This window comes from Arvicanthis niloticus, chromosome 5, assembly GCF_011762505.2.
Source record: "Arvicanthis niloticus isolate mArvNil1 chromosome 5, mArvNil1.pat.X, whole genome shotgun sequence".
NCBI classification, from domain to species: domain Eukaryota; kingdom Metazoa; phylum Chordata; class Mammalia; order Rodentia; family Muridae; genus Arvicanthis; species Arvicanthis niloticus.
The window spans coordinates 27,608,877-27,636,729 of NC_047662.1; the positions used below are offsets into that span (position 1 = coordinate 27,608,877).

A 27,853-nucleotide genomic window follows, 5' to 3' on the forward strand; every position below is an offset into this window, starting at 1 on the left:
AGAAGCCCCTGGTGATAATATGGCTTCATGGTTGCTGAAATCCAGGATTTTCAGCTTTCTGTGTTACACGGTTTGTGTGTGACTTCCATATTTATTTATTCTAGGATGACTGCTTTTTTTTTCCCCCAAACTGAGATAAGATATGGAGAAGAACAAAAAAGCACATTTCTAAACAGATCCGGGCACTTGAGTTGTCAGGATCACACTGTGTATCTCAGGCTGGCCTTAAATATGTGATCCTTTAGCCTAAGCTTCTGATGTAGTCAAAGTATCTATTGTTTTGATGAGACACCATAACCAAAAGCAAGTTGGGGAATTATACTTCCACATCATAGTTCCTTATTGAAGGAAGCCAGGGCAGGAACTCAAACAGGAGAGATCTGGAGGCAGGAGCCCCATCGAGGGGTGTTGCATACTGGCATGCTCTTCATGGGTTTCTCAGTCTGCTTTTTATAAGTAGAATCGAAGACTTCCAGCCCAGGGATAGCACTGCTACAGTGGGCTAGGCTCTCTTCCATCAGTCACTAATTAAGAAAGGGAGTAATTTTCTCAACTGAGGCTTCCTTTTCTCTGATGACTTGTGTCAAGTTAGTTAGCACAACCTCCTAGTATAGGGATTACAGGTGTGTGCCACTACACCCAAGAGCCTGTTGCACCACATCAGTGTCTTCACCCCATTAAATAATTAAATTGATTCACTTTTTTTATAGTGAAGATCAAATTCAGGCCCTCACACATGCCAGGCAAGCACTTTATCATTAAGCTATATACTCAGCCTTAGAAAATGTTCTTTAGTTGTATTTATTCTTAAAATTGAGCTATGTTAGCTGGACATGGTGGTGCACTCCTTTAATCCTGGCATTTGAGAGGTCAAGGTAGGCAGATCTTTGTGAGTTTGAGGCCAGGCTGGTCTACAAAATGAAATCCAGGATAGCCAGGGCTATACAGAGAAACCATGTCTTGTAAAACAGAGAAACATTAAAAAAACAAAACAAAACAAAAACAACAACAACAGCAAAAAACCAAAGAAGAGCCAGGCAGTGGTGTTGCTCACCTTTAATCCCAGCACTTGGGAGGCAGAGGCAGGTGGATTTTTGAGTTCGAGGCCAGCCTGGTCTACAGAATGAGTTCCAGGACAGCCAGGGCTACACAGAGAAACCCTGTCTGGAAAAACCAAAAGAAAAAGGAGGAGGAAGAGGAGGAAGAGGAAGAGGAGGAGTTGGAGGAGGAGGAAAGAAAAAATTGAGCTGTATTGATAGGGCAGATCTATTAAATATTGATACTGTGTCATCAACTACAGAAATTGATAATGGTTAATACTTATGTACCACTAGTGAATAAAGGTCCACTCACCCCAGATAGCAAACTGGTGACAGTAGAGATCGGGTGATAATCTGCATATGGATACCACCAGAGTCTTAGTAAATGAATTATCTTATTTATCTATTCATCCATCCATTCATCACCGAATGAACTGTCTTATTTCCTTCCCCTCCCCCTCCCCTTTCTCTCTCCCCCTCCCCCTCTCCTTCTCCCTCTGGGGCAGAAATGGTATTACCAACATTCTACCCTAGCATGGGTGACACTCACAAGGTAACAACTTAGAGTCTTGGAGTTCACTCCAGTGCTTGTAAGCAAGCAGCTCAGTAGGTAGAGGGTGGGTTTTTTTTTTTTTTTTTTAATTTTTAAATTTATTTTGTTTCCATGCAGTCTGGCTGGTTTCTGCTTCTTCTAGGTAACTTGGCTGATGTGTCTCCTCTAGACAGCTCAATGCTGTCTGTTTTCCGAATGAGAATAGTTCTTCTGCTTACATAAGCTCTGTGAATTAGAGAGGTAGGGATCTAGTATATCTGATGTGTTTCAGGGACTTGATAAAGCTCTTGAGTTGTTAACTTCCCAAGTATAGAGTCTCCATTTAGAATATCTTGAGTCTTCACTTCCCTGTAGAGACCAGAGAGATGTTCTCTAATTAACATATCCAGTGCTTCTAATCATGGGTACCTAAACTCCAGTGCACCCTTCCCACCCACCTCCATAATTTAAGGAGTGGGGCTGAATGTTTTATCTTAGGACATTGCTATACAATAATACTCTTTAAAATACTCTATAGTAGGCTGAGTGATGGTGATGCAGACTTTTAATCCTAGCACTTGGAAGGCAGATCACCAGATCACCATGAGTTTGAGGCCAGCCTGGTCTACAGAGGGAATAACAGGATAGCCAAGGTTACACAGAGAAACTGTCTCCAAAAAAAAAAAAAAAAAAAAAAAAAAAAAAGCAAAACAACAAAAAATCTTCTTAGTAACTTAATTTTTATTTCTTTCAGTAATTGTTATTTAAGTCATACTGTTTCTTTAAAAGTATTTATTTTACTACTGATACAATGATTTATTATTATTATTTTGAAACTAGTTATTTCTAAAGAGTCCTGGATGTCTGGGAAGTCACTGTACATACTGGGCTGGCCTCAAACTTATAGAGATCCACCTGCCTCTGCCTACTGTATGTGTATGGGGTATATGTATTGTGAATATAGGTTGCCAGAGAGGTCAGATACTTCGACTCTCCCCCCCCCCAGCAGCTGTATTTACAAACAGTGTGAGCCACCTGACTAAACTAGGAACTAAACTCTGGCACTTTGGAAGAGTAGCAGATGCACTTAGCCACCCAGCCATTGCTTAGCTCCTTTTATTTCTTTGTTTGTGCAAATTGAATTCTTTGCAATTCAGAAATAGGTGGTAGGTGCTAGGTGCTGAAGCAGGAGGACTCTAAGTTATATCGATCTGCCTGCACTACATAGTGTGTTGTTGCAGGCTGGCTGTAGCTATAATAGGAGTATCTCAAAGAAAACTAGGGGCTTAGGAGATGGCTTGGTTAAGAGTCCTTGATATTTTGTAGAGGAGTTGGGTTTGGTTTCCAGCACCCTCTTCTGGCATCTACAGGCACTATGCATGTGCACAGCACCCATATGTACACATAGGCAAACAACCTGTAAACATATACTTGAGGAAATAAATGCTTTTGATTTTTCTTTTTCTTTTTTTTTCTTTTCTTTTTCTTTTTTTTTTTTTTTAAGATTTTATTTATTTATTTTACATATATGAGTACACTGTAGTTGTCTTCAGGCAAGCCAGAAGAGGGCGTCAGATCTAATTGCAGATGGTTGTGAGCCACCATGTGGTTGCTGGGAATTGAACTCAGGACCTCTGGAAGAGCAGTCCGTGCTCTTAACCACTGAGCCATCTCTCCAGCCCCCGCTTTTGATTTTTCAAGATATATGTCCTTGCAGTACTGGCTGTCCTGGAACTTTCTCTGTAGATCAGGCTGGCCTCAAACTCACAGATCGGCCCAGCCTGCCTCTGCCTCCTGAGCAGGACTCACCACTGCCTGGCTAGAAATAAATGTTTCACAAGCCCCAAAATAATAATAAACATAGCACATAATAGTGTGTGTGTAAGGAAAGGGTGAAACTAAAGTATTAAATTTATTTAGGGACATAATAATTGGTAGAAAACTGAGATGTCATTATTTGAAAGACAATACAATTCTCAATGTTTTAGTATATTAAACAGTTAAACTATATTACAGTTCAAAAAGACTTGGTAGATATCTGTAGAATATTTTATCCAGTAGAAGCAGAATGTGTATTCTTAGCAGCACATGGGACTTTCTTTAAATGTACATTTTCAGACACAAAACAAATATTTGTTCATACGAAAGAATCTAAATTTGTCTTTTCAGATTAAAGTACAACAAAACTAGAAGTCAATAGCAAGATAAATGCTAGAAACCGCACCAGTACATTATTTAAAGTAGCTTACATTAAAAAAATAGAGAGCTAGAGAGATGGGTCAGCAGTTAAAAATACATACTATTCTTGCAGAACACTGTTTTTGCATATTTACCTGAGTTCAGTTCCTAGTGTCTACATATGTGCAGTTCACAGTCTCTGTAACTTCAGCTTCAGGGGAGTCCAGTACCCTTTTCTGACCTCCAAAGACAATTATATTCATGTATATATGCCCATCTACACAGATATAATAAAATACATAATTAAAAATAAATTTTTTAAAATTTAAAGGTCAGTCATGTTAATACTTTAATCCCAGCATTTGGGGGTTGGAGTTGAGACATCTCTGTGAGTTTAAGGTCTGCTTGATCTATATAACATGTTATAGGCCAGCCAAGGCTACATAATATGAGAATCTTTAAAAAACAAAAAGCAAGGGCTGGAGAGATGGATCAGTGGTTAAGAGCACGGACTGCTCTTCCAGAGGTCCTGAGTTCAATTCCCAGCAATCACATTGTGGCTCACAACCATCTGTAATGGGAATCTAATGCTCTCTTTTGGTGTGTCTGAAGACAGCTACAGTGTACTCATATAAACAAAGTAAATAAATCTTTAAAAAAAAAAGCAAAACTCCAGAAATAACTCAAATAAATAACCTAATGATATACACTTCAAAATTTCAAACCTTAAAGTAGTAAACAGTAAAAAATAATAAAGATTAAAGCAAAAATGTAATGAAATGGAAACTAAAAGAACAGTCCATATAATCATAGTTGATTCTCTGAGAGAAAAAGACAGGTATTGAAAAATCCCCAGCCATGCTAATGTGAAAAGACAGAGAAGTACCAAACTAATAAAATAAGATGAAAAAGGGGACGTTACTACAGATTCTAGTAAAAAAGAGTTTCAAAAAACTGGAAAATATTATAGAGGAAATGGATGAATTCCTAGACACATAGGACTTTTCAAATTAAACAACACAGATCCAGAGCAATCAGTGGAATTGAAATGGTAGTAATAAAATGTCTCCTAACAAAGCTCAGCCCAGGAGTGGACACATTCACTTCTGGATTATACTAAATCTTAAGTGAACAATTTACATCAGTGTTTCTCTGTTATGTAAAATAGAAATGGAAGGACCACCACCAAACTCATTCTCTTTTGGACTGGATAAGGGTGTGCACGCATGTGCGCATACCCCCCTCCCAATATATTAATTATTCTGATCAGAGTCAAAATTCTCTTAACACTTTTGCAAGCTGAATTTAAGAACACATCAAGAAGTCCATATATCATGAACAACTTTATTTTATTAAAGGTACATTACTTAGTCTCAAATCCCGGGAAAATGGTTAGCTGAGGTGCCTATTTAATATGTCATAGTGGACATGGTCTCCGGTGTGTCTGGCATACTCACCCTCTGCTCAAATTTCTACAGCCTCGAGGCTGGGCTGCCCTTCCCCCAGTGGCGTCTCTATCTAATTCACTTATTTTGCTCACTTGGCCCTTTTGTCTATATTTTACTCTCCTGCTTCTCCCTCCTTCCTCACACCTGGCTCAGGGTCAGGTTCATTTTGGAGTCTCCAAGATGCCCCTGCCTCTGGTAGTGCTCTCCCTTTATCTACAATAAAATTTCTTGAGACTCTACCATACCTAGCAGCAGTCATTGTCTTCCTTCATCAGGTGCTGAAACCCTGCTTCTTCCTGACAGGAAGTATAATTCAGAATAAAAATATACTTAAAGACAAAAACCACATGGTCTCAAATGATGCTGAAAGTCTTCATAAAAAGTTCAGCATCCCTTCACAGTAAAAAGTAACTAAGAAGTGAAGTAACATGTTTCCATGTAGTAAAAACTACATAAAGCAAACAGATACTGAACATTCTGTGAAACTGGGAAAACCTGAGATGACTTCCTCCAGGTCTGGAATGACACAGAGATTCTACTCTTAGTCGTTAGAGAGCCTAAGAGCAAATATAAGAAATACAAATAGGAAAGAAAGAAATCAAATTAATTCATATTTTCAGGTGACAGGATCCTATGCTTAAAAGATCCTAAGGACGCCAGTATAAAACTCTTAATATTTGAGAAATATTTGTGACAGTGTTTTAGGATACAAATTTCACCTACAAAAAGTTATACCTTTTTATATATGAGCAATAAACGTAACCAAGAAAGAAAAAGGAAAAAAAATCTCATCCATAATAATTTGAAAACAAAACCAGAAACAGACCAACTCTAGAAATAAACATAAGCAAGAAGTGAAAGACCTCTATAATAAAAACCATGAAGCTGGAGAGATGGCTCAGCGGTTAAGAGCACTGACTGCTCTTCCAGAGGTCCTGGGTTCAATTCCCAGCAACTACATGGTGGCTCACAACCATCTGTAATGGGATCTGATGCCCTCTTCTGGTGTGTCTGAAGACAGCTACAGTGTACTCATATACATAAATAATTAGAAAAAAAACCTAAAAACCTGTGAACACTGAAAAAAGGTAGGAAAGACACTAGATTTGGAAAGGACTCAAATAATCATGAATTGGCAAAAGTAATATTATAACAACAGCTATATTAGCAAAAATATTCTGCAAATTCAGTGTACTCTCCATCAAAATCCCAGTGGTATTCTTCACAGAATTAGAAAAAAATTAATATTGAAACATAAAGACTATAAATAACTAAGACATTTTTATGTAGAAAGAACAGTGCTGGAGGTATTATAGTATCTGGTCTCAAATCATATTCGAGTCTAGTAAGAAAACCAGAATGGTATTGGCACAAAAACAAACATATAAACCAATGCAGTAAATGTGAGGACCCTGAATACAAATCCATAATGCTGTAACCACCTGCTTTTTCTTTGAAAAGGCTGTGACAAAAGAATATTCGGAAAGAGCCTACTAACACAGTGGTGGGAAAACTGGATTTCTACATACAGTAAAATAAAACAATATCCATGCTTTCTGTGTTGCACAACATTAAGAATTGATTAAAGACTTTAATGTAAGAATCCTTGAAATTGTCAGAGAAAAACATAGGAAAAACATTTAAAGATAAAGGGACAGGCCAGGTTATGGTGGCACACACCTTTGATCTCACACTGAGCAGATATATGCAAGCTCAAGGTTAGCCTGGTCTACAGTGCCTATTTCTAGGACAGCCAGGGCTACAGTATCAAGAATTTACAGGGATTACAGTGAAATTGAAAGTGAGGGGAATGGGTATTTGGTAACTGTATGTAAGACAGAGGTTAGTATTTAGGAAATATAGAAAACTGCAAAAATCAAACACCAAAAACAAAACAAACAAACAAAAAAACACAAACCACATCATCTGTTCAATAAATTGGCTGATGTATGGGATAGTTCTCAAAAACTCTATTCCTGAAGTGGTATTCTGAGATAATATGGCAATTTTATTTTCATTTCTTTTAAACTGGGATTTTTGTAAATTGCTGACATTACATTTTAGTACCAACTATACCAGATTTTAATATCTATTCATCCCCAAATACCCATGCTGTTTTCTGTGTTTTTGATGCTATCTGTTGCAATTAATATGTAGTTAATATGTAATATTGTTAGTGCCTAGAGGTATTGATTGGGTAAGTTTTCTATACCAGTTAAAGAATGAAAAGAAAAATCTCTAGCATCTCAGGTAGCAGCAGAGAAATTCTCAAGTATAGCAGACCAGCAAAGAGTGGATTTAGAGATAAGGAAACAGGTGTGCACAGATATAGCAAACACACAGAGAAAAACCCTATAAAGAAGAAGAGGACACCCAGGAGCTGGAAAATCCATTCTCTTTGAGGGGTTGGGTTTTAAAAAAAATCTCCCAATCTTCCTTCCTTAAAGCTTAGTGGCTGATGGCCCCACAACTTGTTAGGTAAACATGTCCTGGTCTGCCTTGATTGGCTATCATGTCTTTGAAGAAATCTCAATCTTTAAGTCCTTTCTCTGGGTTATAGTCAGATTATTTAGGGTCTTTTGGTTTAATAAAGATTCTTCATATTTTTGACTATTAATCCTTTTTAGATACACGATTTGCAGAAATCTCAGATTCTGTTGTCTGTCTTCTCACTGTGATTGTTTATATATATAAATGTTTATATATATATACACACACATACATATATATGGACATATATATATAGAGGGGGGGCCTTTCTTTATATAGAGACATATGCACATTCAGGCACAGGTACACACATACTGGTGTTTTGAGTCAAGATTTCATTCTAGCACAGGTTGGACTAAAAAATACATAGTCTATCTGCCTTCTATCTCATAATAATTCTCCTGCCTGAGGATCTGCCACTAGAGCTCCATATATGCACTATAAGCTGATTATATGTGTGTTCTTCTTACCCCACATTCACATTGACCAGTAGTAAAAACAGGGATGGAGGGATGGCTCACTGGATAAGAGCAGTGTTTCTTACAGTGAGCCTCAGTCTGAAACAATTTTAAAATTCATTGCTCTACTTTAAAAAAAAATGGAAGATAGTAAACATTTTAGACTTTAGATGTATGTCTCTGCAGCAATACAGCTGTGATATGATTCAACTGAACTGTCACAGGCAGTATGTAAATGAGTATGTGAATGAGTGTTTGTTTCCAATTAAAGTTTATGGATGCTTTCTTTTTGTTGTTGTTGTTGTTGTTGTTTTTCGAGACAGGGTTTCTCTGTGTAATTCTGGCTGTCCTGGAACTCACTCTGTAGACCAGGCTGGCCTCAAACTCAGAAATCCGCCTGCCTCTGCCTCCCAAGTGCTGGGCTTAAAGGCGTGCACCACCACTGCCCGACTTTGGATGCTTTCAATTTCATATAATTTCCTTGTGTCAGGAAACATTCATTTCATCTCACCACCCCACACTTGAAATTTCATTTGGTTTCAACTCCCTGATAATTAATGACATTGAGCCTCTTTTGTAATTCTTTCTCATAATTGTTGAAAGAATTCACAAAAGACTGATACCTGTTACCTGTTTTTGTTTTGTTTATTTGTTTTGAGACAGGGTTTCTTTGTATCCCCAGCTGTTCTGGAACTCACTTTATATAGAACAGGCTGGCCTTGAACTCAGAGATCCTCCTGCATCTGCCTCCCAAGTGCTAGGACTAAAGGTGTGTGCCACTGCTCCCAGTTGCTGGGGAAGAAAACTGAAGTTGCTGGTTAAAAGGGTAGTTTGAGCCCCAAATTGGAGATAATTATTCAGAGGTAGTTGTTTATTCCCAGACTTCTATATTTTAGTAGTTTTTAATCACTGTAATTTTATAATTTTGAGTATGCATTTAGATTTGATAGTATGCATTAACATCTTGAATGTTTAGTTCTTGGGCTGGAAAGAATAGTTCAGTGTAAGAGCACTGGCTGCTTTTCCAGAGGATTTGGGTTCAATTCCCAGCATCCAGAAGACAGATGACAACCATCTATAACTCCAGTTCTAAAGGATCTGATGCCCTCCTCTTCTGGCTCCCCATACATACCAGGCAAGCACATTGGTGCACAGACATATATATATCCATACACATAAAATAAAATTTAAAAAAGAAAAGAAAAAAAATTGAGTTTCTTCTGTGAATTGGGACTTTATAGACTAGACAAGTCAGTAAAAATCACACGTGTCTCACTTTACCCTTCATCTCACCTAAAAGCAACCTAGAGTTGTGAAGATGGATTTAGTTAAGACAGAGCCATTATCTTGTCTGATCATCACATGATTCGAAATGCTTAATAATAATTATTAATTCATAAATGTTTAAGGAATTTATACTTCATGTTTAATGGTTTCTAGTTCTACATGAACATTGACTAATTGTTGAAACTATGTTTATAATCTTACAGTCTGACAGTCCTTTCATTGCATACATTGTTATTTGTGGATATAACTGGACAGTGAAAACACTTGTTGCACAGGTATGAAGAACAGTGTAGGAGCCCAGAGTCTACTAAAAACCCAGGTGGGTTCCCTAGTTGTGGTGGATTGTATTAGTTAGGGTCCTCTGGAGGAACAGAAATAAAAAAATGAATATACATAAATATTTATACATATACATGTATTTATACATATACATATCTATATACATATATAAGAAACACACACATACGGGACTAATTAATGTGGCTTAAAGGGCTGTCAGCTAGTCTAACAGTGACTGTGTATCAACAGAAAGTTCAAGAAAATCCAGTAATTGTTGTCCATGAAGCTGGATGTCTCAACTGGTATTTAGTATATGCCAGAATCCTGAGGAAGTGGGCTCTAATGCCAGTAACAAGTAAAGAAATGAATTTGTCAGCAAGAGCTCTAGAGCAAGCAGTCAAAGAGCAAAAGCTTCTTTCTTCAGTGTCCTTTATATAGCCTGCCACCAGAAGGTGTGGCTCAGATTAAACATGGATCTTCTTGCCTCAAAAGGTCTGGATTAAAGGTGGGTATTTCCATTTCAATTGGTTTAATTAAGAAAAGTCTTCACAAGTGTACCCAGCCACTTGGATTTTAGGTAATTATAGATATAGTCAAGCTAACAACCAGGAATAGACATCACAAGGTCCACCTGAGCAAGGTGACTTGGGTAGTGTAGCAAAAATGATGAGGTCTGTTTTTTAGCTAGAGGCCCTGATTTAATGTATAACATGGAGAGTGATTGAGGAAGAGTTCTGTTGTCAGCCTTAAGCCTCTACATGTATGCACACATGTGAACACAACGTACATATAAAGTCTATTAAATACAGTATCTGGTCATTTCAGAACTATTTTCCTGAAAAAGTGATAATTTAAATTTTTATATGAAATATACTGTAGTGTCAGGGAAAAGTTAGCAATCCCCAAAAAAGAGACAGGAGCTGATCCAATGCAGCCAGAGTAGGGCCTTTTTATTTGAGCTAGCTTGAGACCCTCTGAGTACCACTGTGATGCAAGACCGTTTGGTGGAGAGGGAACCCAGAATATCTATCAGGGCAAGGCTTTATAGAAGGGCTGCAACCTGGTTTGTGTTGTGGGTGTGTGTGGGTGTGGGTGGGTGTGGTGAGTGTGCAAAAGCATCTGATTGGAAAGTTACTATGGCCTTTAATATAATTGGCTGGTGCTTGGGTCATATCATAAACTTAATTCCTGTTTCCATTGATGGTCATTAGGCAGGGGGTGGGCTTGTAACCTGGGAGTTTAGGTTTGTTGAGGAAATAACCTGGAGATGCTGGTCTTGTTGGAGTGTAACCTGGAGACTGGAGCTAGGTTTAGGTTTTGTTGGGGGTGTTACTTGGAAGCTAATGTTATGAACCACCTGTTAGTTTGTCTGAGTTCAGACTTGGGTCAGGTTCTCTAAAATGGAGTCTGAACTTAAAAGATTTGGCCTCTTAATATGAAGATTATTTCATTTTTATACTGATTGTTTTTTGCATTTTCAAGAGTATGTGTTTTTGATGGGCACAGTGATAGATGCTTTTAATTTCAGTACTAGGAGGCAGAGGCAGGCAAATGCCTGAGTTTGAGGCCAGTCTGCTGGTCCACAGAGCTATTTCTGGGACAGCCAGGTTTTCCTATGTAGGAAAATTGTCTTGAAACACAAAAACAAACAAAAAGAGTATTTGTTTTGTGCTTATTTCTATTTCATTTCATGTGTGAGCATTTATGTTTGTACCTGCCATATTTCCTGTGTGGAGATTCTAGATTAATTTTTGGGGTTAGTTTTTCTTCTACAGCGTCTTCTGTGTAGCTTTTGGAGAGTAAGTTGTCTTGGGTCATCAGGATTGGTGGTAGGTGTCCTTTCCTAGTGAGGCACTTTTCTAGCCCAAGTCTGCTTTCTTTATATAGCAGAGAATAATAGCAGCAACCCCTTGTGAACCCCTCTCTCCCTCCCTCCCTCCTTTTCTTCCCTCCCTCCCTCCCTCCCTCCTTCCTTTTCTTCCCTCCCTCCCTGCTTTTCCTCCCTCCCTCCCTCCCTCCCTCCCTCCCTCCCTCCCTCCCTCCCTCCCTCCCTCCCTCCCTCTTTCCCTCTCTCTCTCCCTTCCTCCCTCCCTCCTTTTCTTCCCTCCCTCCCTCCCTCCCTCCTTCCTTTTCTTCCCTCCCTCCCTCCCTTCTTCCCTCCCTTCCTCTCTCCCTCCCTCCCTCCCTCCCTCCCTCCCTCCTTCCCTTCCTTTCCTCTCTTCCTTCCTTCCTTTTGGTTTTCCATGACGGGTTCTTTGGGTAGCCTTGACTATTCTGGAACTCACTCTGTAGACCAGGCTGTCCAAGAATAACTCACAAAGGTCTTCCTCCCCTGCCACCTCTGCCTCTGCCTCCCCTGCTTCCCTGTTCCTCTGCCCCATGCTGGTATCAGATGTGTACAGGCTAATTTCTAAAAGCTAAAATTATGATTGCTAGTACTTTATTCTGAAAATTACACTTTATTTTAAAGATTTTGTTCTACGTATGAATGTTTTTCAAATATCATATAGGTGTACTGGGTATATGCCTCATGCCTGCAGGGGAGCTAGAGACATCCCTAGATCCTCTAGAACTGAAATTACAGATGGTTGTGAGCCATCATGTACATGGTGGGAAGTGAATCCTGATCCTCTGAACAATAAGTTCTTTTAACTGCAGAGCCACCTTTTAAGCTCATAAGAATTTTTTTGATTAAACAGATTACAACTCTGTAGTATTCTTATGGGAATGATCCACTAAAGTGGTAATAACTAATAAAGTCAGGAAGAAAATCTTTATCCAGTAAAGAATTTTAAGGAATTTGATAATATTTTATAATGAAGTCAGATGAGAGTCATCTTTTACTTCTCCTTTTGCTTGCACTTAGTCCTTTAATGTTATACTACTGTTTTGTTATCATATCCAAGAAACATTTCAGAGAGCCACTACCAACTAAGGAATTCATCACCATGTGATTGAACACCACGAAGGGCTGCCACTTTCATGTCTCACATGATTGAATTCAACCTGCATATTTATAAATTTTTTTTAACAATTTATGTATTTATTTACTTGCATTTTATATGCATTGGTGTTTTGCCTAGATGTTTGTATGTATGAGAGTATCAGATTTCCTTGAATTGGACAGTTGTAAGCTGTCATGTGGGTGCTATGAATTGAACCCAGGTCCTCTGAAAGAGCAGCCGGTGCTCTTAACCACTGAGCCAGCTCTCCATTTTTACTGTTGATTGGTGTGCTGTTTCAGGGAATTGAAGGAAGGCTCATAGCCATCTAACTCGAGTGCCAGGGGTTCTAATTGATACCCTTTTTTAACCTCTCTTGGCATCAAGCACAAATACTGTGGCTCACAGCCTTCCATAACTCTTAGTTTCAGAGGATCAATTGATATCTTCTGACCTCTGGACACCGGACATTCACATGGTGTACATGCATACATATATACATGCAGGCAGAACACTCATGTAGAAAATATTGATAAACCTAAAATCTTAACAATTTTCACGAAAATAATCAGTGAGTGTTTCTTTTATGTGTTGAATCTAGCCTGGTTTTCTTAATTTAGAGAAGTGTTCCATTGAAGAGTTATCTATACTTAGAGTTCTCAGGGTCACTCTTTTAGTCTGTTTGGGGATCACTAGCTTGAGCACTCTTTTTTCCACTAATAACAGATTTTGTTAAGGTAGTTACTTTTAGTTTTACCAACTGTCTTAGTTTGGGCTTCATTGCTGTGAAGAGACACCATGACCAAGGCAACTCTTAATAAACATTTAATTGGGGTTGGCATATAGATTCAGAGGTTCAGTCTGTTCTCATCATGGCAGGAATCATCCAGGCAGATGTGATGCTGTAGAAGGAGCTGAGAGTTCTATATCTTGATCCAGTGGCAGCTAAGAGAGAGAAGAGACTGACTTCCAGACAGCTAGAAGGCTCTCAAAGTTCACTCCCACAATGACACACTTCCTCCAATAAGGCTACAACAACTCCAGCAAGGCCACACCCCCTAATAGTAGTACTCCCTGGGCCAAGCATATTCAAAGCACCATACAAATACTGTTAACCAGTTTTCAGTCTTCATTTGATTAGTTATGTTGGTATTTGTTATGTCATTTTTCTCCTTATTGGATATTCTATTTTCCCCACTTCCACACTAGGAATTGAGCAACCTGGCTTTACATGCTAACCTGTGTAGCCAGCCTATAATTGTTTCATCTTAATGCCCTTTCTGATTTCTTTCTGTCAGAGTTGTAAATGTTGAAGTAACCTAGGATCTTTCCTTTTTAATCAGAAATAAAAAACTTACTGAGTAATTTTACCTAGTTTCCTGAATTGTAAGTATCATCTCCCCAAATTTTTTTGGAGTTAGTTGTAATTAGTCCCAAATTTCTTATTACTTGCCAAGTATTTCATCTTTAATTATAGACTAATGTATTCAGCTACCTTCTTGATATCTCCATTTGAAGATTTAAGAAAGACATAAAAATAAAACATTTACCTATGTTTTTTTTTTTTATCATCCCCCCCCCCCCAATCTTAAGAAATGACGCCTTGTATTCTTGGGTCATTGCATACTCACCATCTGCTATTTCCATGTTTCTGGACCCTTCTACCTTCTGTTGTTGTACTGGTCATAATTACCAGTTTTCCCATGGATCATTGCAGTAGGTACCCTGTTCCATTTTTTGCCTCCTGTTAATCTCTTTTTAGAGGGGTGGGAGTGGTTGTGAAAGATTGAAAACAGGGTCTTAGTATTAGATTGGTATTAAACTTATTATGTAGCTGGGAGTTTCCTTATACTCCTTATTCTGCCTCCATTTGCCAAATGCTGGGATTATAGATATGTATTATCATTTATGCCTAAGGTTTAATAATTGCACCTGTTCATGGGGACTGTCACAGGAGAGTAAAGTCTGAATATATGATCATAATTGGCATAGGAAGATATTTTCTTAAATTTTGTTTTATGTATGTTTACATGTATGTATGTATGTATGTGAGTGTGTGTATATTTGTGAAGATCAAAGGACAACATTTAGGAGTTGGTTCTTCTACCATGTTGGTTCCAGGGATAGAACTCAGGTTACCAGACATGCCTGCCCATTTCTCTAGACTATCTTTTATGGTTTTTGGACTTAAAATGACACAAGAATAACAAAGTTGGAATCCAGGTTCTGAGGTACTTCGTCATACCAACAAGGAAGGAGAGAATCTCTTCCTTGAAGGTTGGGAGGTGTGAAGGACTACAAGAGTGAGTTTGTGGTTTTTGGGGATAACAGACATTTGTACTTAGCATGACTACAGTCATAGCTATGAGTACATTTGACCATTTATAATGTGACTGATCATTAACTTACACATCTTAATTATTTTTGATAGCTTAAATAAGATTAGGATTTTATAATTATATCCATGTTAAGTTTTAGCTTTAACGTTTGTAATTTTGAACCGAAGACCCGTTAGTATCAAAATAAATTTTAAGATCCTTTTCTTACAAAGCATAGTTTCTCCAAACAGCTATAGTTTAATAAAGTTAGCATAGACATGATACATATATCTTTAAGTCAGTTTCTGTTAGCCTGAATAGTTCATTATTACCTTAGGAATTTATCTACATCTAAAGTAATTTAGAGGCCTAGTATTGTCTTCTTAGTCTAGGGAAAATAAAATAAACGATCTTGAAAAAAAAAAACATCAATTTTTCTAAATGAGTTGAATATAAGTTACACATAAGTTAAGTTAAGTTACATAAGTTAATTTGCTATAGCAAATTAAGATTACTTACACATTTATTTTCTACTATTAACCCTCTATGTTACAAGTTTTAAGCCAGCTTTTACTGCCCAGGGCTTTATAGATTCTTTGAACCACTCCCTAATGGTTTTAGAAATTCTGAGATAAAGAAAGTTTGGTAGCCGGGCGGTGGTGGTGCACACCTTTAATCCCAGCACTTGGGAGTCAGAGGCAGGCGGATTTCTGAGTTCGAGGCCAGCCTGGTCTACAGAGTGAGTTCCAGGATAGCCAGGACTACACAGAGAAACCCTGTCTCGAAAAAACAAAACAAAAAACAAAACAAAAAAACCAAAAGGAAGTTTAAATTTCAATAAAAGCTTCAAAGTTTGCAAACAAAACCTAGGAAAAGGGTTGGGGAGGTCTTCAGAGAGTCAAACATCTTTGATTGTACGTAACTGTTAGGAACCTCTATATTGGAAGTTGTTTACCTCTTAGTTGTCTTTTTTCTGGGCCTTTCTGTTATGTTCTCCTTTTCCCTGCCATCGTCTCACATGGCCAGCCTGACCCGGAACAGTCTTCAAAGTTAGCTTTCTAGTGGTGTAGAACAGCACCTGACAACTTCCCCAACACTATCCATACCAATTCAAAAGGCATTTGAATTCTGTAAGACTGAATCCAGCGTTCAGAAGGAGGGACTGGAGAGATTGGAGAGCTTAGGGATAAAGACATTGTTTTGAAAGCATAGAGTAAAGAAAGCTTAGTGGTTAGGGATTTTTCAGATCATTTGAATCATTCAGACAATTGCAGAAATTGTCACAGTCTGAGACTTTGGAAATCAAGTGTGCCATTTTCTGGCCATTGGGACTGATTATTTAGTTTGAACTGAGGCCAAGCTTTATTACAGTTAACAATAGTCCTTCTATTTAGGACATTTTTTTTTCTATGATTGCCATTTTCAGTGGCTGCTGCTTTGTACCTGACTGTGTGTATGTGAGTATAGATGTTCATGTTCCACTTTGTGCATTTGGAGGTCAGAGGACAAATTTTGGGAGTATGTTTTCACCTTGTGTTGTAGATTCCTGTGATCAAAATTGGGTTGTCAGGCTTGTAGGGCAAGTGCTTTACCCATTACACAATTTTACTGATCCTGCATTCAAACTTTTTTTTCCCCCTTTGTCAGTAGAACTTGGGAATTTAAAAAAACATGTCAACTCCTTACTCCTGAAAAGGTTCAATCAGCTGGATGGTGGTGGCACACTCTTCTAAATGTCAGAACTTGGAATGCAAAAGCAGTCAGTTTTCTGAGTTTAAGGCTAACCTGGTCTACAAAGTGAGTTCTAGGATAGCCTAGGCTACATAAAGAAACCCTGTCTTGAAAAATAAAAAGAAAATTAAAACAACAACAAAAACAACAAAACCAGAAGAAAAGGAAAAGGTTCACTTTATATCCTTGGCTGGAAATCCACCTACCAAGGGCTAAGAGATGGATGGGTGCCACCGCATCTGGCCACCTTATTTTTAAAGTAGTTACCTAATAGTCTATTTTTGGTGTAATTTGCTTCACTGGTGAAAAGAGACACTGTCTACAGTATCTGTCTACCCACCCACCCATTTATTGACAGACTGATGTACCTCACTCTGGCCTCAAACTAACTTTCTTTCAGTTTGCATTCATTCTTATCACAGTATTTAACTATAACAGTTGGAAAATATTCTTTGCTGAGAATTAAACAGTACATTTTTAACAGTACATATTTTTGGGCTTTCCAAAGCCCATAAATGATCTCTGCCACAAACCTCTTCTCTATATTTTCATGGCTTTGGGTCATACTTTGCTAACCTTGTACTGAGAGCATTCTTGTTTTACTGCCAATCTGTATGTAGCTCATTGTATCTCTAATTGGCATTTCCCTTATTGACTATTGGTCTCTCCCTATCTGTGGAATGTTTGTTAAAATTTTTGTTTTTATATGTACTTGGTTGTTTCTTTGTTGCACTTTGTGGTATAGTGCAGTGAAGACATTTTAACCAGTTTATCCTTTGTCTTTTTGTTTTGGTTTTCTTTATTAGTGTGTCCAGTTAGATATATTTTTTTTTGTATTTTTACACTGAATTTTTTTGTCATTTAAAATACTGGTTTTTACCTTCTGACTTAATAATTGTAACATGGTTTCTCTTTTCTTTTAATGTTTGAACTTAGATAACATCTGAAGTTATTTCCATGTGAGTTGTATGTCAGGTTTTTCTGAGTGGCTGCTGCTTTCCACCATAATCCTTGTCTGTTAATGTAAATAGATAACAAAAGTTGCTTGCAACATTACTTGTTAGTATTGATTTCTTATTTACTATAGAACTTAAGTTGTTGACGTCGTAATGTACATTTCACACATGTAACAGTTACAAAATAGACAGTACATGTCTTGTTAATAATGATTAAATGATGAATAGAGAAGATGACTTAGGCTTCTAGTTCGTTTATAGGCTGGTAGAATGCTGGGTTGTGTACCTTCCAAATCTCTTAATATGAATTTTAAGTAATTGGAAATGCCTGTAGTGTTGCTTGTCTTGTGCAGCCTTTCAGTCCCTTCCTGTCTTTACTATATACCATGAGAAAGTAGGCATGTGCACTCTTAAGTGTGCATTTCCTCTAAGATTTCAGCATCTGAATCAGGTGCACACCTTTAATTAATCTCAGCATTTGGGGGGCAGGGACAAGGCAGATCTTTTGAGTCCAATGCTACCCTGGTCTACAGACCTAGTTCTGGGATAGCCAGGGCCACACAGGAAGCCCCCCCCCTACCCCCCCCCCAAAAAAAAGATTTTTAGCATATTTTACCATTTCATTTTTAATTTTTTCTTTATTATTTAAAAATGAAAACAAGGTTTCTCTCTATGTAGTCCTGGCTATTCTGGAACACTGTATGTATACCAGGCTGGCTTCAAACTCCCAGATCCTGCCTGCCTCTTGAGTGCCTGTCTCTAAGATTTATTTTGAAAATTTAATGTGGCTGGGCGGTGGTGGCGCACACCTTTAATCCCAGCACTTGGGAGGCAGAGGCAGGCGGATTTCTGAGTTCGAGGCCAGCCTGGTCTACAGAGTGAGTTCCAGGACAGCCAGGACTGCACAGAGAAACCCTATCTCGAAAAACAAAACAAACAAACAAAACAAAAAAAAAAAACAACAAAAAAAAAGTCAGTGCTGTTAACCACTGAAACATTTCTTTAGCCCCACTAAATCTTATCTTGGAAGAAAAGAGTAAGTTAAGGTTTGGGTATAGCTAAAGAAGAACAAAGTAGGTAAGGCTTTTTAAAAACAAATTTGTGAAGGAAAAGTGAATCTTTGTTTTATAATAGGACAGATTTCAGCATGTAGTTATGAAGGCTAACAGGATAGCTAAAGTCATTTTTATGTTTACATATTTAGCTTAGAAAACCTTAACTTTATTAAATCTGTGTTAGTGTTAGTTCAGAGAAACTGGGATTCTGGGACTAACGACCTATTATATCATAGTGAGTGTTTTGGTCTTAACTCTGCAGAACACACACTATAAAAATTATAACTAGCATTTTCATAATTCTTTGTGTTTATTAATTTGTGAGTGTCTCTTTATACATAACTGTCACTAAGCCTCACCACAAATTAATTTCCAAGGTGAGTATTAGATTGTTTTTTTATATAGACCAAGAATTTTGTGCTCTGTAATTTTAACACAAATGGTGTGATTCTGAAGTTTCTGCATATCATCTCGTCTCCTTTCTGACTTGAAGTAGTCTTTCAAGTTTAGGCTCCTGTTCCCTTAAGCGTCAGATAGGGATATTCTCATCAGAAATGTTAAGTGAATACTATTGTAATTTTCCTATATTTTGTTTGACAAAGAGGAAGTACATATGATGAAATGGAAGACAGACCTTATAACTGCAGTCATCCTCAGCACTGTTACTTGTCTAAACAGTTTCTTACTTTTTAAGGTGGTGTCATGGATACAGAAATGTCTGAAGATACAGACCACAACTTAACTCCCACCCTTGCCAGCATGTCTTATGGAATGCCGAATCAAACAGGATCTGAAAATTCATTGCTGGATGAAGATGATTATTTTTTGAACTCTGGGGATCTTGCAGGAATTCCGGTCGTTAGTAGTGACAATGAGGATGAACAGGATTTTAGTTCAAAGGACAATCTTGTCTCTTCAGTTCATACTGATGGTAGTTTGGAAGTAGAGAGAAGAGCTTCTCATCATGAATCAGACAATGAAAATGAAATACAAATTCAAAATCAATTAAAAAAAGACTTTCCTAAACAGTTCGATCAGGTTTCTGTCTTTAAATCAATACGAAAAGATTTTTGTTTAGGGAGAGAAAACAGCAAAGAGACATTTTCTGGAAAGGAGAAAAATAGAGACCTAACTTATCATGAACGTGAAAAACGCTTGGATAAACCCCATAAAGGTTTGGATTCAAGGTTGAAAAGCAGTTTTTTTGATAAAGCAGGTAATAATTGTTGGAATAGTATTATAAAACACAATAGTACCGATAATAGAACTTTTATTACTCTTTATGTTAAGGGAAATATGAACAATTTTAAGCTCCTTGTAAGCTCTCAGTTTTACTTTCTCTTATTTTACAAAGTGATTGAATTTTTCCTCATAACATTTCATTGTCATATAACTGGTTAAAAAATATCTCTAAACCTTATTTTTTTCCTTCTTGGCTTGCAATATTTTGATGAGAAGGCAAGATAATTCAATCACCTGTTTGGTTTTTTTGGTTGAACATTAAAATCTGAAGTTGGAATTAGCATCTTTGTGCTGGAAGCACTGGTTTAAATTGCTATCCCACCTGTTAGTCTAAACTAGGGAGTTGAAACAAATTTCCCCACTGTTTTAGGAGTTCATTGAAGTTCCTTTCGATTCTCTTTATACTGTGCACCCTGTACTCTAGCTCCAGTTCTGCTCTTGATATATCACACTTTTCTCACGTGCTTTCCTTTCTTGCTCTCTCATTAGTATGTCATTTTTTTTCTATGTATATATAAACTTGTAAAATTATTTCTTACTCAGTGAAGCATAATTCACAAATCTTTCCTACTTTATAGTTATTCCTAAGGATGTTCTCCTTATATTCTCACAGAATTTTGTTTTATGCTTTAATATTTATAGTATTTGTTGCCTTGTTTTGTTTCTGTTTCTTGACAGCCAGATTTTATCTTACTCTTCTTTGTATTCTTGGGACCTAGGCTTTTACAAGAAGATTGTAATCCTCTCTCAAATGTTAAATTTATGTTTAGGAAAGCAGGTACACTGTGTCAATCCATATATTTCTCTTCAGAAAATCCTAGGAAAAAGGTATTTTAGAAAGAGGAACCAGTATAGTGAAGGAGGGCAACTATATTATATACAAGGCTGTGCAAGGACATACTTTATTTCTAGCGTGTGTGTCACACACACATCTTAATGGATATTGAAATTTTAGGAGTCCTTTTTCCAAAGGAACATAATGTCTAGTAGTAGAAGGGACAACACAAGGTAGATAGTAGAGGTGCTAATGATGAATTGAATAGCCCAAGATTGAATGTGTAAGATAAGATAGTGTGAGAAGAGTTTGTCATGGGATACTGTAATATTTAAGTAACTGGAGTGTTAAAGTGATTGCTTTTTTCACATTTGAGAGAGACAAGCTGGCCCAGAGCTCACTGCAGTTCTGCCTTGTCTCTTCAGTGTTTTAACTAACAGGTGTGAGCCACCATACCTAGCCTAACTCTGTCATACCCCTCACCCTCCAGAGTGCTTGGTATTAGACTCTGGACCTTTGTGCATACTAGACAAGTCCCCTACCACTGAGCCACATTCCTAACTCACAGGAAATTCTTGGGAGAGACTTAGTGGATAAGGAAAGTTTTTCTACAGAGGTGGGTTTTGAACTGAGCAGAGTTTGAAAACTATAAATACTGGGGTAGACAGCAGAGACTTAGTGAACTTAGTAGAACTGCAAAGGAGAACAGTTTTCAGAGCATAGTGGATCAAGTCAGCACTTTGTATGAGCGAGGAAAGGTGTGTAGTAAGGGGAGACCAAGTTGTGTGGAACTTCGAGTGGAGCTTTTTGGGTTCTTTGGAACCTAGTTCACTCTTACGAGCATCTTTGTTGGAACAGAGAGATGATTTCAAATAATAGCCTTTTAGATCATTCTTTATGAGACTTGTTATTCATATACATGTGTTTGTTTGTTTGTTTTCTTTCAATAGCTAATCAAGTTGAAGAAACATTACATACTCATTTACCACAAAACCCAGAAACAAACTTTAGGGTAAGTTTTCAGTGTGTATGTAGATTGCTGTTAACTGTGGCAAGTGTCAAAGTTTTCTTTATGTCACTTTTCAAAATTCTGCTTGTGTTAGACAGAGCACTGATTTTTTAAAAACTTATTTGCATAATGACATCTTGGGAGATATTCTAAAAAGCCTTGAATCTTAGGTTCTTTGTTTACATTATTTAGACCATCAGCTTTTAGGCATAGGGACAGTAACATATGTCCGTCCATGTAGTTCATTTCCAGTGAGCTTTATTTTGGGTATTAACCCTGAAGAGGAATAATTTTTAAATTTGAATATTTATTAATCCTTTATATTGTGTTTTAGGACTCCAGCTACCCATTTGCCAATAAAGAATCCATTGGTTCGGAACTTGGGAATTCGTTTGCACCAAATATTAGAATTAAAGAAGAACCTTTGGATGATGAGTATGACAAAGCAGTGGCGCCTCAGCAGGGACTACTAGACAGAGTTAAAGACGAACCTGACAATGCTCAAGTAAACGCCTCACCCCTCCTGCCTCCTTCTGTGTCACAATGAGCTTACTCATTTGAGACAGGAAGTGCTTAAAGTGAAATAGTTCATTGACAGGATGAAAAGAATCTGTGATTGAAGTAGCTTGAATTGTTTTGCAAGGTTGTAGCAAGAATTACATGAAAATGTTTCTGAAGGGGAGTTAAGGCTTAGAATCCTTGTCTTTAAATAGCAGTGTGGCTTTTGTGGGCATTTTAGTACAGGATTGAGAGGCTGGTGAGTCTTTGAGGTTTCAGCAGGTGAAGAACTAGTAGGAGGGTGGTGGCACGTGGGCTTGTGGAATGACTTAATTCATAGACACGACTCAGCTTTTTCAGTTACTACTAATGAAGTACAGGTTAGGTATGCACTTAACTCTCTTTCAGGAGGGCTAATGGACATAATTATCTTAAAGGGTTAATTGATTGAAGAATCAGTTTATTGGAAAGGAGGCCTTGGTGAATGACTCATGATTCCATGTTTGAGATATTTGGGTAGTAAGAGCAAGGCCACAACTGTGCTGTTTCAGGACTGCTCTGGAAGTCAGTCAGGAATCCTGCAACAGAAATCATACACTCAGTTAAGTTACCCAGGCAGTTGATGGCATTGCAGTATTTGGATCGGAAGAAAGAAGCTGCACTGTGGGCTGTGGTTACTGTGAGATGTAGGAAGGGATTTAAACAATGAATACATAATAGTAGTAATTTTTTTTGAAAGTAGTCTATATTTTGTTCATATGGCATGAAGTTAGTGAAAAATAAAGATAGCACAAATGAGCTGTTTCTAGGAAATAATATCTAGTCTTAGGAAGCTTATCTTTTTCTTCTTATTACTTTATTCTAGAGGGTTTGTGAACAAGGCATGTATGGAAGAGAACTTTTATTTAGGCATCTTTAAGCAGGGTTTCTCAACATCAGCACCACTGATATTTAGAGCAAGACCATTCTTTGTTATAAGGCCCTGTTCTGCTTTTCGCAGGCTCTTTAGCATCCTTGGTTTCTCCCTATACTTGGTGCTGGTTGCAGCTCTTTTTCTCTAGTTGTAACAGTCAGAAATATCTTCAGACACTGCCAGGTCTTCCTGAGGAGCAAAATCAGTTATTATAGATAGAGAAGCACTGGTTTAGGTTAGAGAGAGAGGACTAGGTGACTAGAGTGTAAGAGAGGGAAAGCAGGTGGTTTGTGAAATGAGCTGACACATAATTACCTTTCAGAAATGGTGTTTATTGGGAGAGACCATTGTAACCACAGAAGCCATGTGAGGTTGGAAACCATTCAAAAGTAATAAGACAGTGTATCAGAAACAGCATAATAGGGCCTTAAAGGAAAAAAAAGACTTGAGTTTCATTAAAGAAGGATAGCTTAAAAGTAGGAGTAAGAGAAATGGTTGCCATGATGTGATAAAGGGGGAAACTTAGAAAGAAACCTTCAGAGAAATAACCTAACAAAGGAAAATCTGTGGTTTTTTGTCTTTTAATGGAGTGGCAGGAAGTTTCATACTACATGATTTAGTTTAGCATAGCACATGTGTGGGTGGTGTGGAGAAGAGAAAAGAGAGAGAAAGATAGTTCAGTGAGGTGTGTCCTATTTCTTCAGACTGTGGGATTTGACCTCTGAGAGTGACTAAAGTGTAGGCCCACAATCACACATAGTTGACAACTCAAGCAAAAAATTGACAATACTAAGGAAAAGGTAGATGAATTACGATGGTGGTAGACCTATAGAAATTGGATAAATAATGAGTGCGGTGGCTCAACAAAGACAGTAGAAGGAATATGAAAATATGTCAGGATGATAAATTAAGTGTAGTTTATAGAAAGAAGAGAAATGCAAACCTTGGGTATCTGAATTCGGTGTAATTGCCTGATTGCCAGGGAAAATTCATGTGGCCATGTGTTCCTGTGAAGATTATATACATCTTTGTTCAGGGTAGATCTCTAATCTCTCCATACTCCCCCTATGAACATGGAAAATTCCTAGGAAATCATTATGTTGAGAGAGTACTAAAGGCTTCTCTTTCTTTTTGTCTTTTTTTTTTTTTTTTTTTTTTTTTTTTTTTTGTCTTTTTCTCAGAGCTGAAGACTGAACCCAGAGCCTTGCGCTTGCTAGGCAGGCGCTCTATCACTGAGCGACATCCCCAACCCCTTCTCTTTCTTTTCTACATGACCCATTGAATTTTCTTCCTGATAAAGGCTAAGGCTAAATAAGTGGGGTTTAGAAAGCATTGGGAAAGTTATTAGTATTGTTGTTTTAAAGCAGAACTTTCAGTGGCTAGAGAAGATCAATAGGATGGGATGGATAGCAATGCCTGTGTTTTATACACTTACTAAAAATTACAAAATATGGTATAAAATTCTAAATATCAAGTTTACAATGTTTATTGGGAAGAACTTCCTCAGAGACGTACTACTTACTTGTTGGTCTCCTGAGTAGACAGTACTATGGGTAGGTCATGGTGAATGCAGGATTACAGAGCAGTCTTCATCCTGTCTCCACAGTAGAGCACTCCCAGCACATGAGTGGCTAAAGGTAGGTTTCAGTTGTCAATCATATAGATCCTGTTATTTGCAATATCAAACATTTGGTAGTTCTAGAAATCCTCCAAGGGAGGAGGCTGGTTCTTTCCCTTTCACTCTCTTCTTCCCCTTCCTTCCTACATTCTACTCCCTACTTGCTCCATGCATTTTTGTACCTCTCCTTGATCAATGGAAATCTAGATTTCTTGCTTTTCCAGTACTGTGTAACACTTTATTAATTTTACTCTTTCTATAGACCAAAAGTAAGAGTTACAAAGTAGTATTTATTTGATCTAGCAAACTGTACTCATAAAGTACTGACAGTTCATGACTCTGATAATGTCATAGTGATAACAGTGATTTTTCTCTGTGCTTCAACTTTGTAGTATTGCTTTCAGTTTGCTTTTTACAGTTTAAGATGGTCCAAAATACTAGGATGCTGAAATGTCTGCATCTGTGTCTCACTGCTAATCCATTGCTTTTAGTCACTTGTCAGTCACCTTGCTTCTCTTAGCTGACTTTTCATTGTCTGGCTTTTCAGTTTCACTCATTCTAATCTCATTGCATTTTACTATAGTGTTTTCTGTAGTTTAAAAAATAGTTGTTGCTGTTTTTAAGGTACTATATTGTTTCATCCTCGTAACAGGGGTGTATGTGTGTGTGTGTGTGTGTGGTCTAAAGTAATAAGCTAAATTTCACAGATTAATTTAGTTATTCAAGGCTATATAGCCAGGAAAGAATAAGTCTAGGTTTATAATCTAGGTCTAATTTTCACTAGATTATCTTTCTGTAACTATTTTTTTTTTTTAAATGTTTAGGTAGGGTTTTCAAATTGAAACTCTTTAGGAGAGACAAAGTCCTCTTTTTCTATCTTTTCCATAGGATCTGAGAGTTAGATGTCACTAACATTGGAATCTTCATTTTTTTTCCCTACTCACAGTAATAAAAAAAGAACTAATTTGTAGTCTTCTGTTGGAATAAATGAAAATAGGCTAGTAAATTGCTTAATTAGTCTAGTAATGATTCATAGACTCTTTGAAAGTAATGTAATCATGCAAATGTTGGACTTGACTTTATTTATATTATTTATTTGGCCGTGGAGGATGTTTTTTGTCAACATTGTTGCCCTGTGGTGTTTATAAGGCCTTCCTTTGTGTTCAGCAAGGGAAAGATAAAGTACTTTTTATTTTGACCTCTGGTTTTTTAGTTAGTTTTATTTGTTTTGTTTTGAAAGCTTTGAGGTCTTCAGGTATTTATTTCTCATAAATCCTGATTTAATAGTCATTGTAGGAGATGGACATACCAAGCATTTCTGCCTTGAAGATGTAAGTGTTTTATACAGAATATTTACAGACTTCTCTCCTCTTCCCTCTACCATTAATAATACATACCAATGACTTAAATAAGTCTTGGAAGTTTTGGAATTGCTATCACAGAATAAGAAAAGTGGACTAGCAGTCTGCCAGGTGTGATAGTGAATGCTTTTAATCCCAATACTTGGATACAGTCAGGCAGATCTCTGTGAGTTAGAGGGCAGCCTGATTTACATAAGTTCCACTTCATCTAGGGCTGTGCAATGAGATTCTGCCTTTAAAATAAAAGTATATATCACCAATGCTGCTACTTTGATTATCAGTATCTTTATTAGATTCCATATTATATGTCATATAATTGATGATACGTTTCTTACATATATTCTGTTCATTATGTCAAAGAAACAACTATGGTAGACCAAACTCTGAATTTGAAAACAAAATTATGGGAACCTTGTGTAGTTAATAACATAATACAGATTATTACATATTATTAATACAGTATTAGTACTTAACTGTTGTTGGATTTTTGGCCCAAAACATGCTAATTTATTTTATAGGAAATAAGATGAAGTAATAGAAATGGGAAATAAATTAATCACTTTTTTAGAGAATTAATAAAACTTGTGATAGTTGAGTGGAAATGTAGATAAAATAATAATTATAGAAATGACAGTACTAGTTCTATGTGTCAGTTTCCCATTTGAGAGCCACTATTCCCAGTAGCAACTAAAAAGTAATTGTAAAATAAGAGATGACTTGAATGAATGATGAGACTAGTTTTTTTTTTTTTTTAAATGTGAGAAGTGTTAATGATGTCAAGTATTCCTAAAGTAAGATATAGGTTTGATGAATACAGTGGTGACTAGATTCTGATAGTTTGCGTAGTAGGTATACACAAACACACATACTGTATGTACATACTTTTAAATGTATATGGGGATGTTCAGTGGAAAACAGTTTGGTTAAACATTGTATAGCTTCATCAGAATAGTGTGGTACATGATTAATCAGGCTGATCATGATATAGAATAGATAACCCATGATAGACATTTTTTTCACAGTTCAGTATATTCATGGTAAGAAGAAAAAATTTTCTATTTAGTGAAAGAAAACTTCCCAGTCCCAAATGGACCTAAGCCGGCATTAGCAAATTATCAGTGGCTAGTAAGATCTCATCCATCTTATATTTAAGCTTGTTTAAACACTACTCTTACAAATAAAGTTTTATCAGAGCTTGGCCATATTCATTTATTTATGTGTTGTCTGTGAGTGCTTTTGCTCTACCAGGCAAAGTTGGGCAGTTGTGACAGAGATCAGACCATGTGGCTTCCAGAGTCAAAAATATTTACTATCTGGCCCTTTGCAGATAAAGTTTGCTGATCCCTGGATTAAAGGACTGTATTATAAACAGTGAAACCACTTTATTATTTTTTTATGGAAGTAAAACTTTTAAGAGATAGAAGAAATCACAAAGGTAAAAATTGTCAGAATTTTTGCATAAGTGGAAACCTTAGTACATAAAAAATTTAACTCTAAAGAAATGTTAATAAATGTTACTGAGGTTACTATTGTCATCATAATGCACTTGTATGCAAACAAGATTTAAAGATTCCTGCAAGTTAAAGCAAATAGGAAAACACTTAATTGAGATTAGTTTTGTTTGAGAGCCATGCATGATGCTGTACACCTTTATTGCCAGCACTTGGGGATAGAGGCAGGCGGATCTCTTAGTTCGAGGCCTGACTGCTCTACAGAAGTAGTT

The 27,853-nt window shown here is 37.1% G+C and overlaps 1 protein-coding gene across 4 annotated transcripts in view; it reads left to right on the forward strand.

Moving 5' to 3' along the window:
* Nucleotides 1-27,853, forward strand: part of Zmym4 (zinc finger MYM-type containing 4) — a 115,106-nt gene that overhangs the window by 31,090 nt on the left and 56,163 nt on the right. For all 4 annotated transcript variants that reach the window (XM_076934189.1, XM_076934191.1, XM_034502175.1 and 1 more), the window contains 3 exons: nucleotides 19,409-19,930; nucleotides 21,682-21,743; nucleotides 22,075-22,245. In XM_076934189.1, the coding sequence (XP_076790304.1) occupies nucleotides 19,417-19,930; nucleotides 21,682-21,743; nucleotides 22,075-22,245 (747 nt within the window). In that variant the 5' untranslated portion in view covers nucleotides 19,409-19,416. The remainder of the gene's footprint in view (nucleotides 1-19,408; nucleotides 19,931-21,681; nucleotides 21,744-22,074; nucleotides 22,246-27,853) is intronic.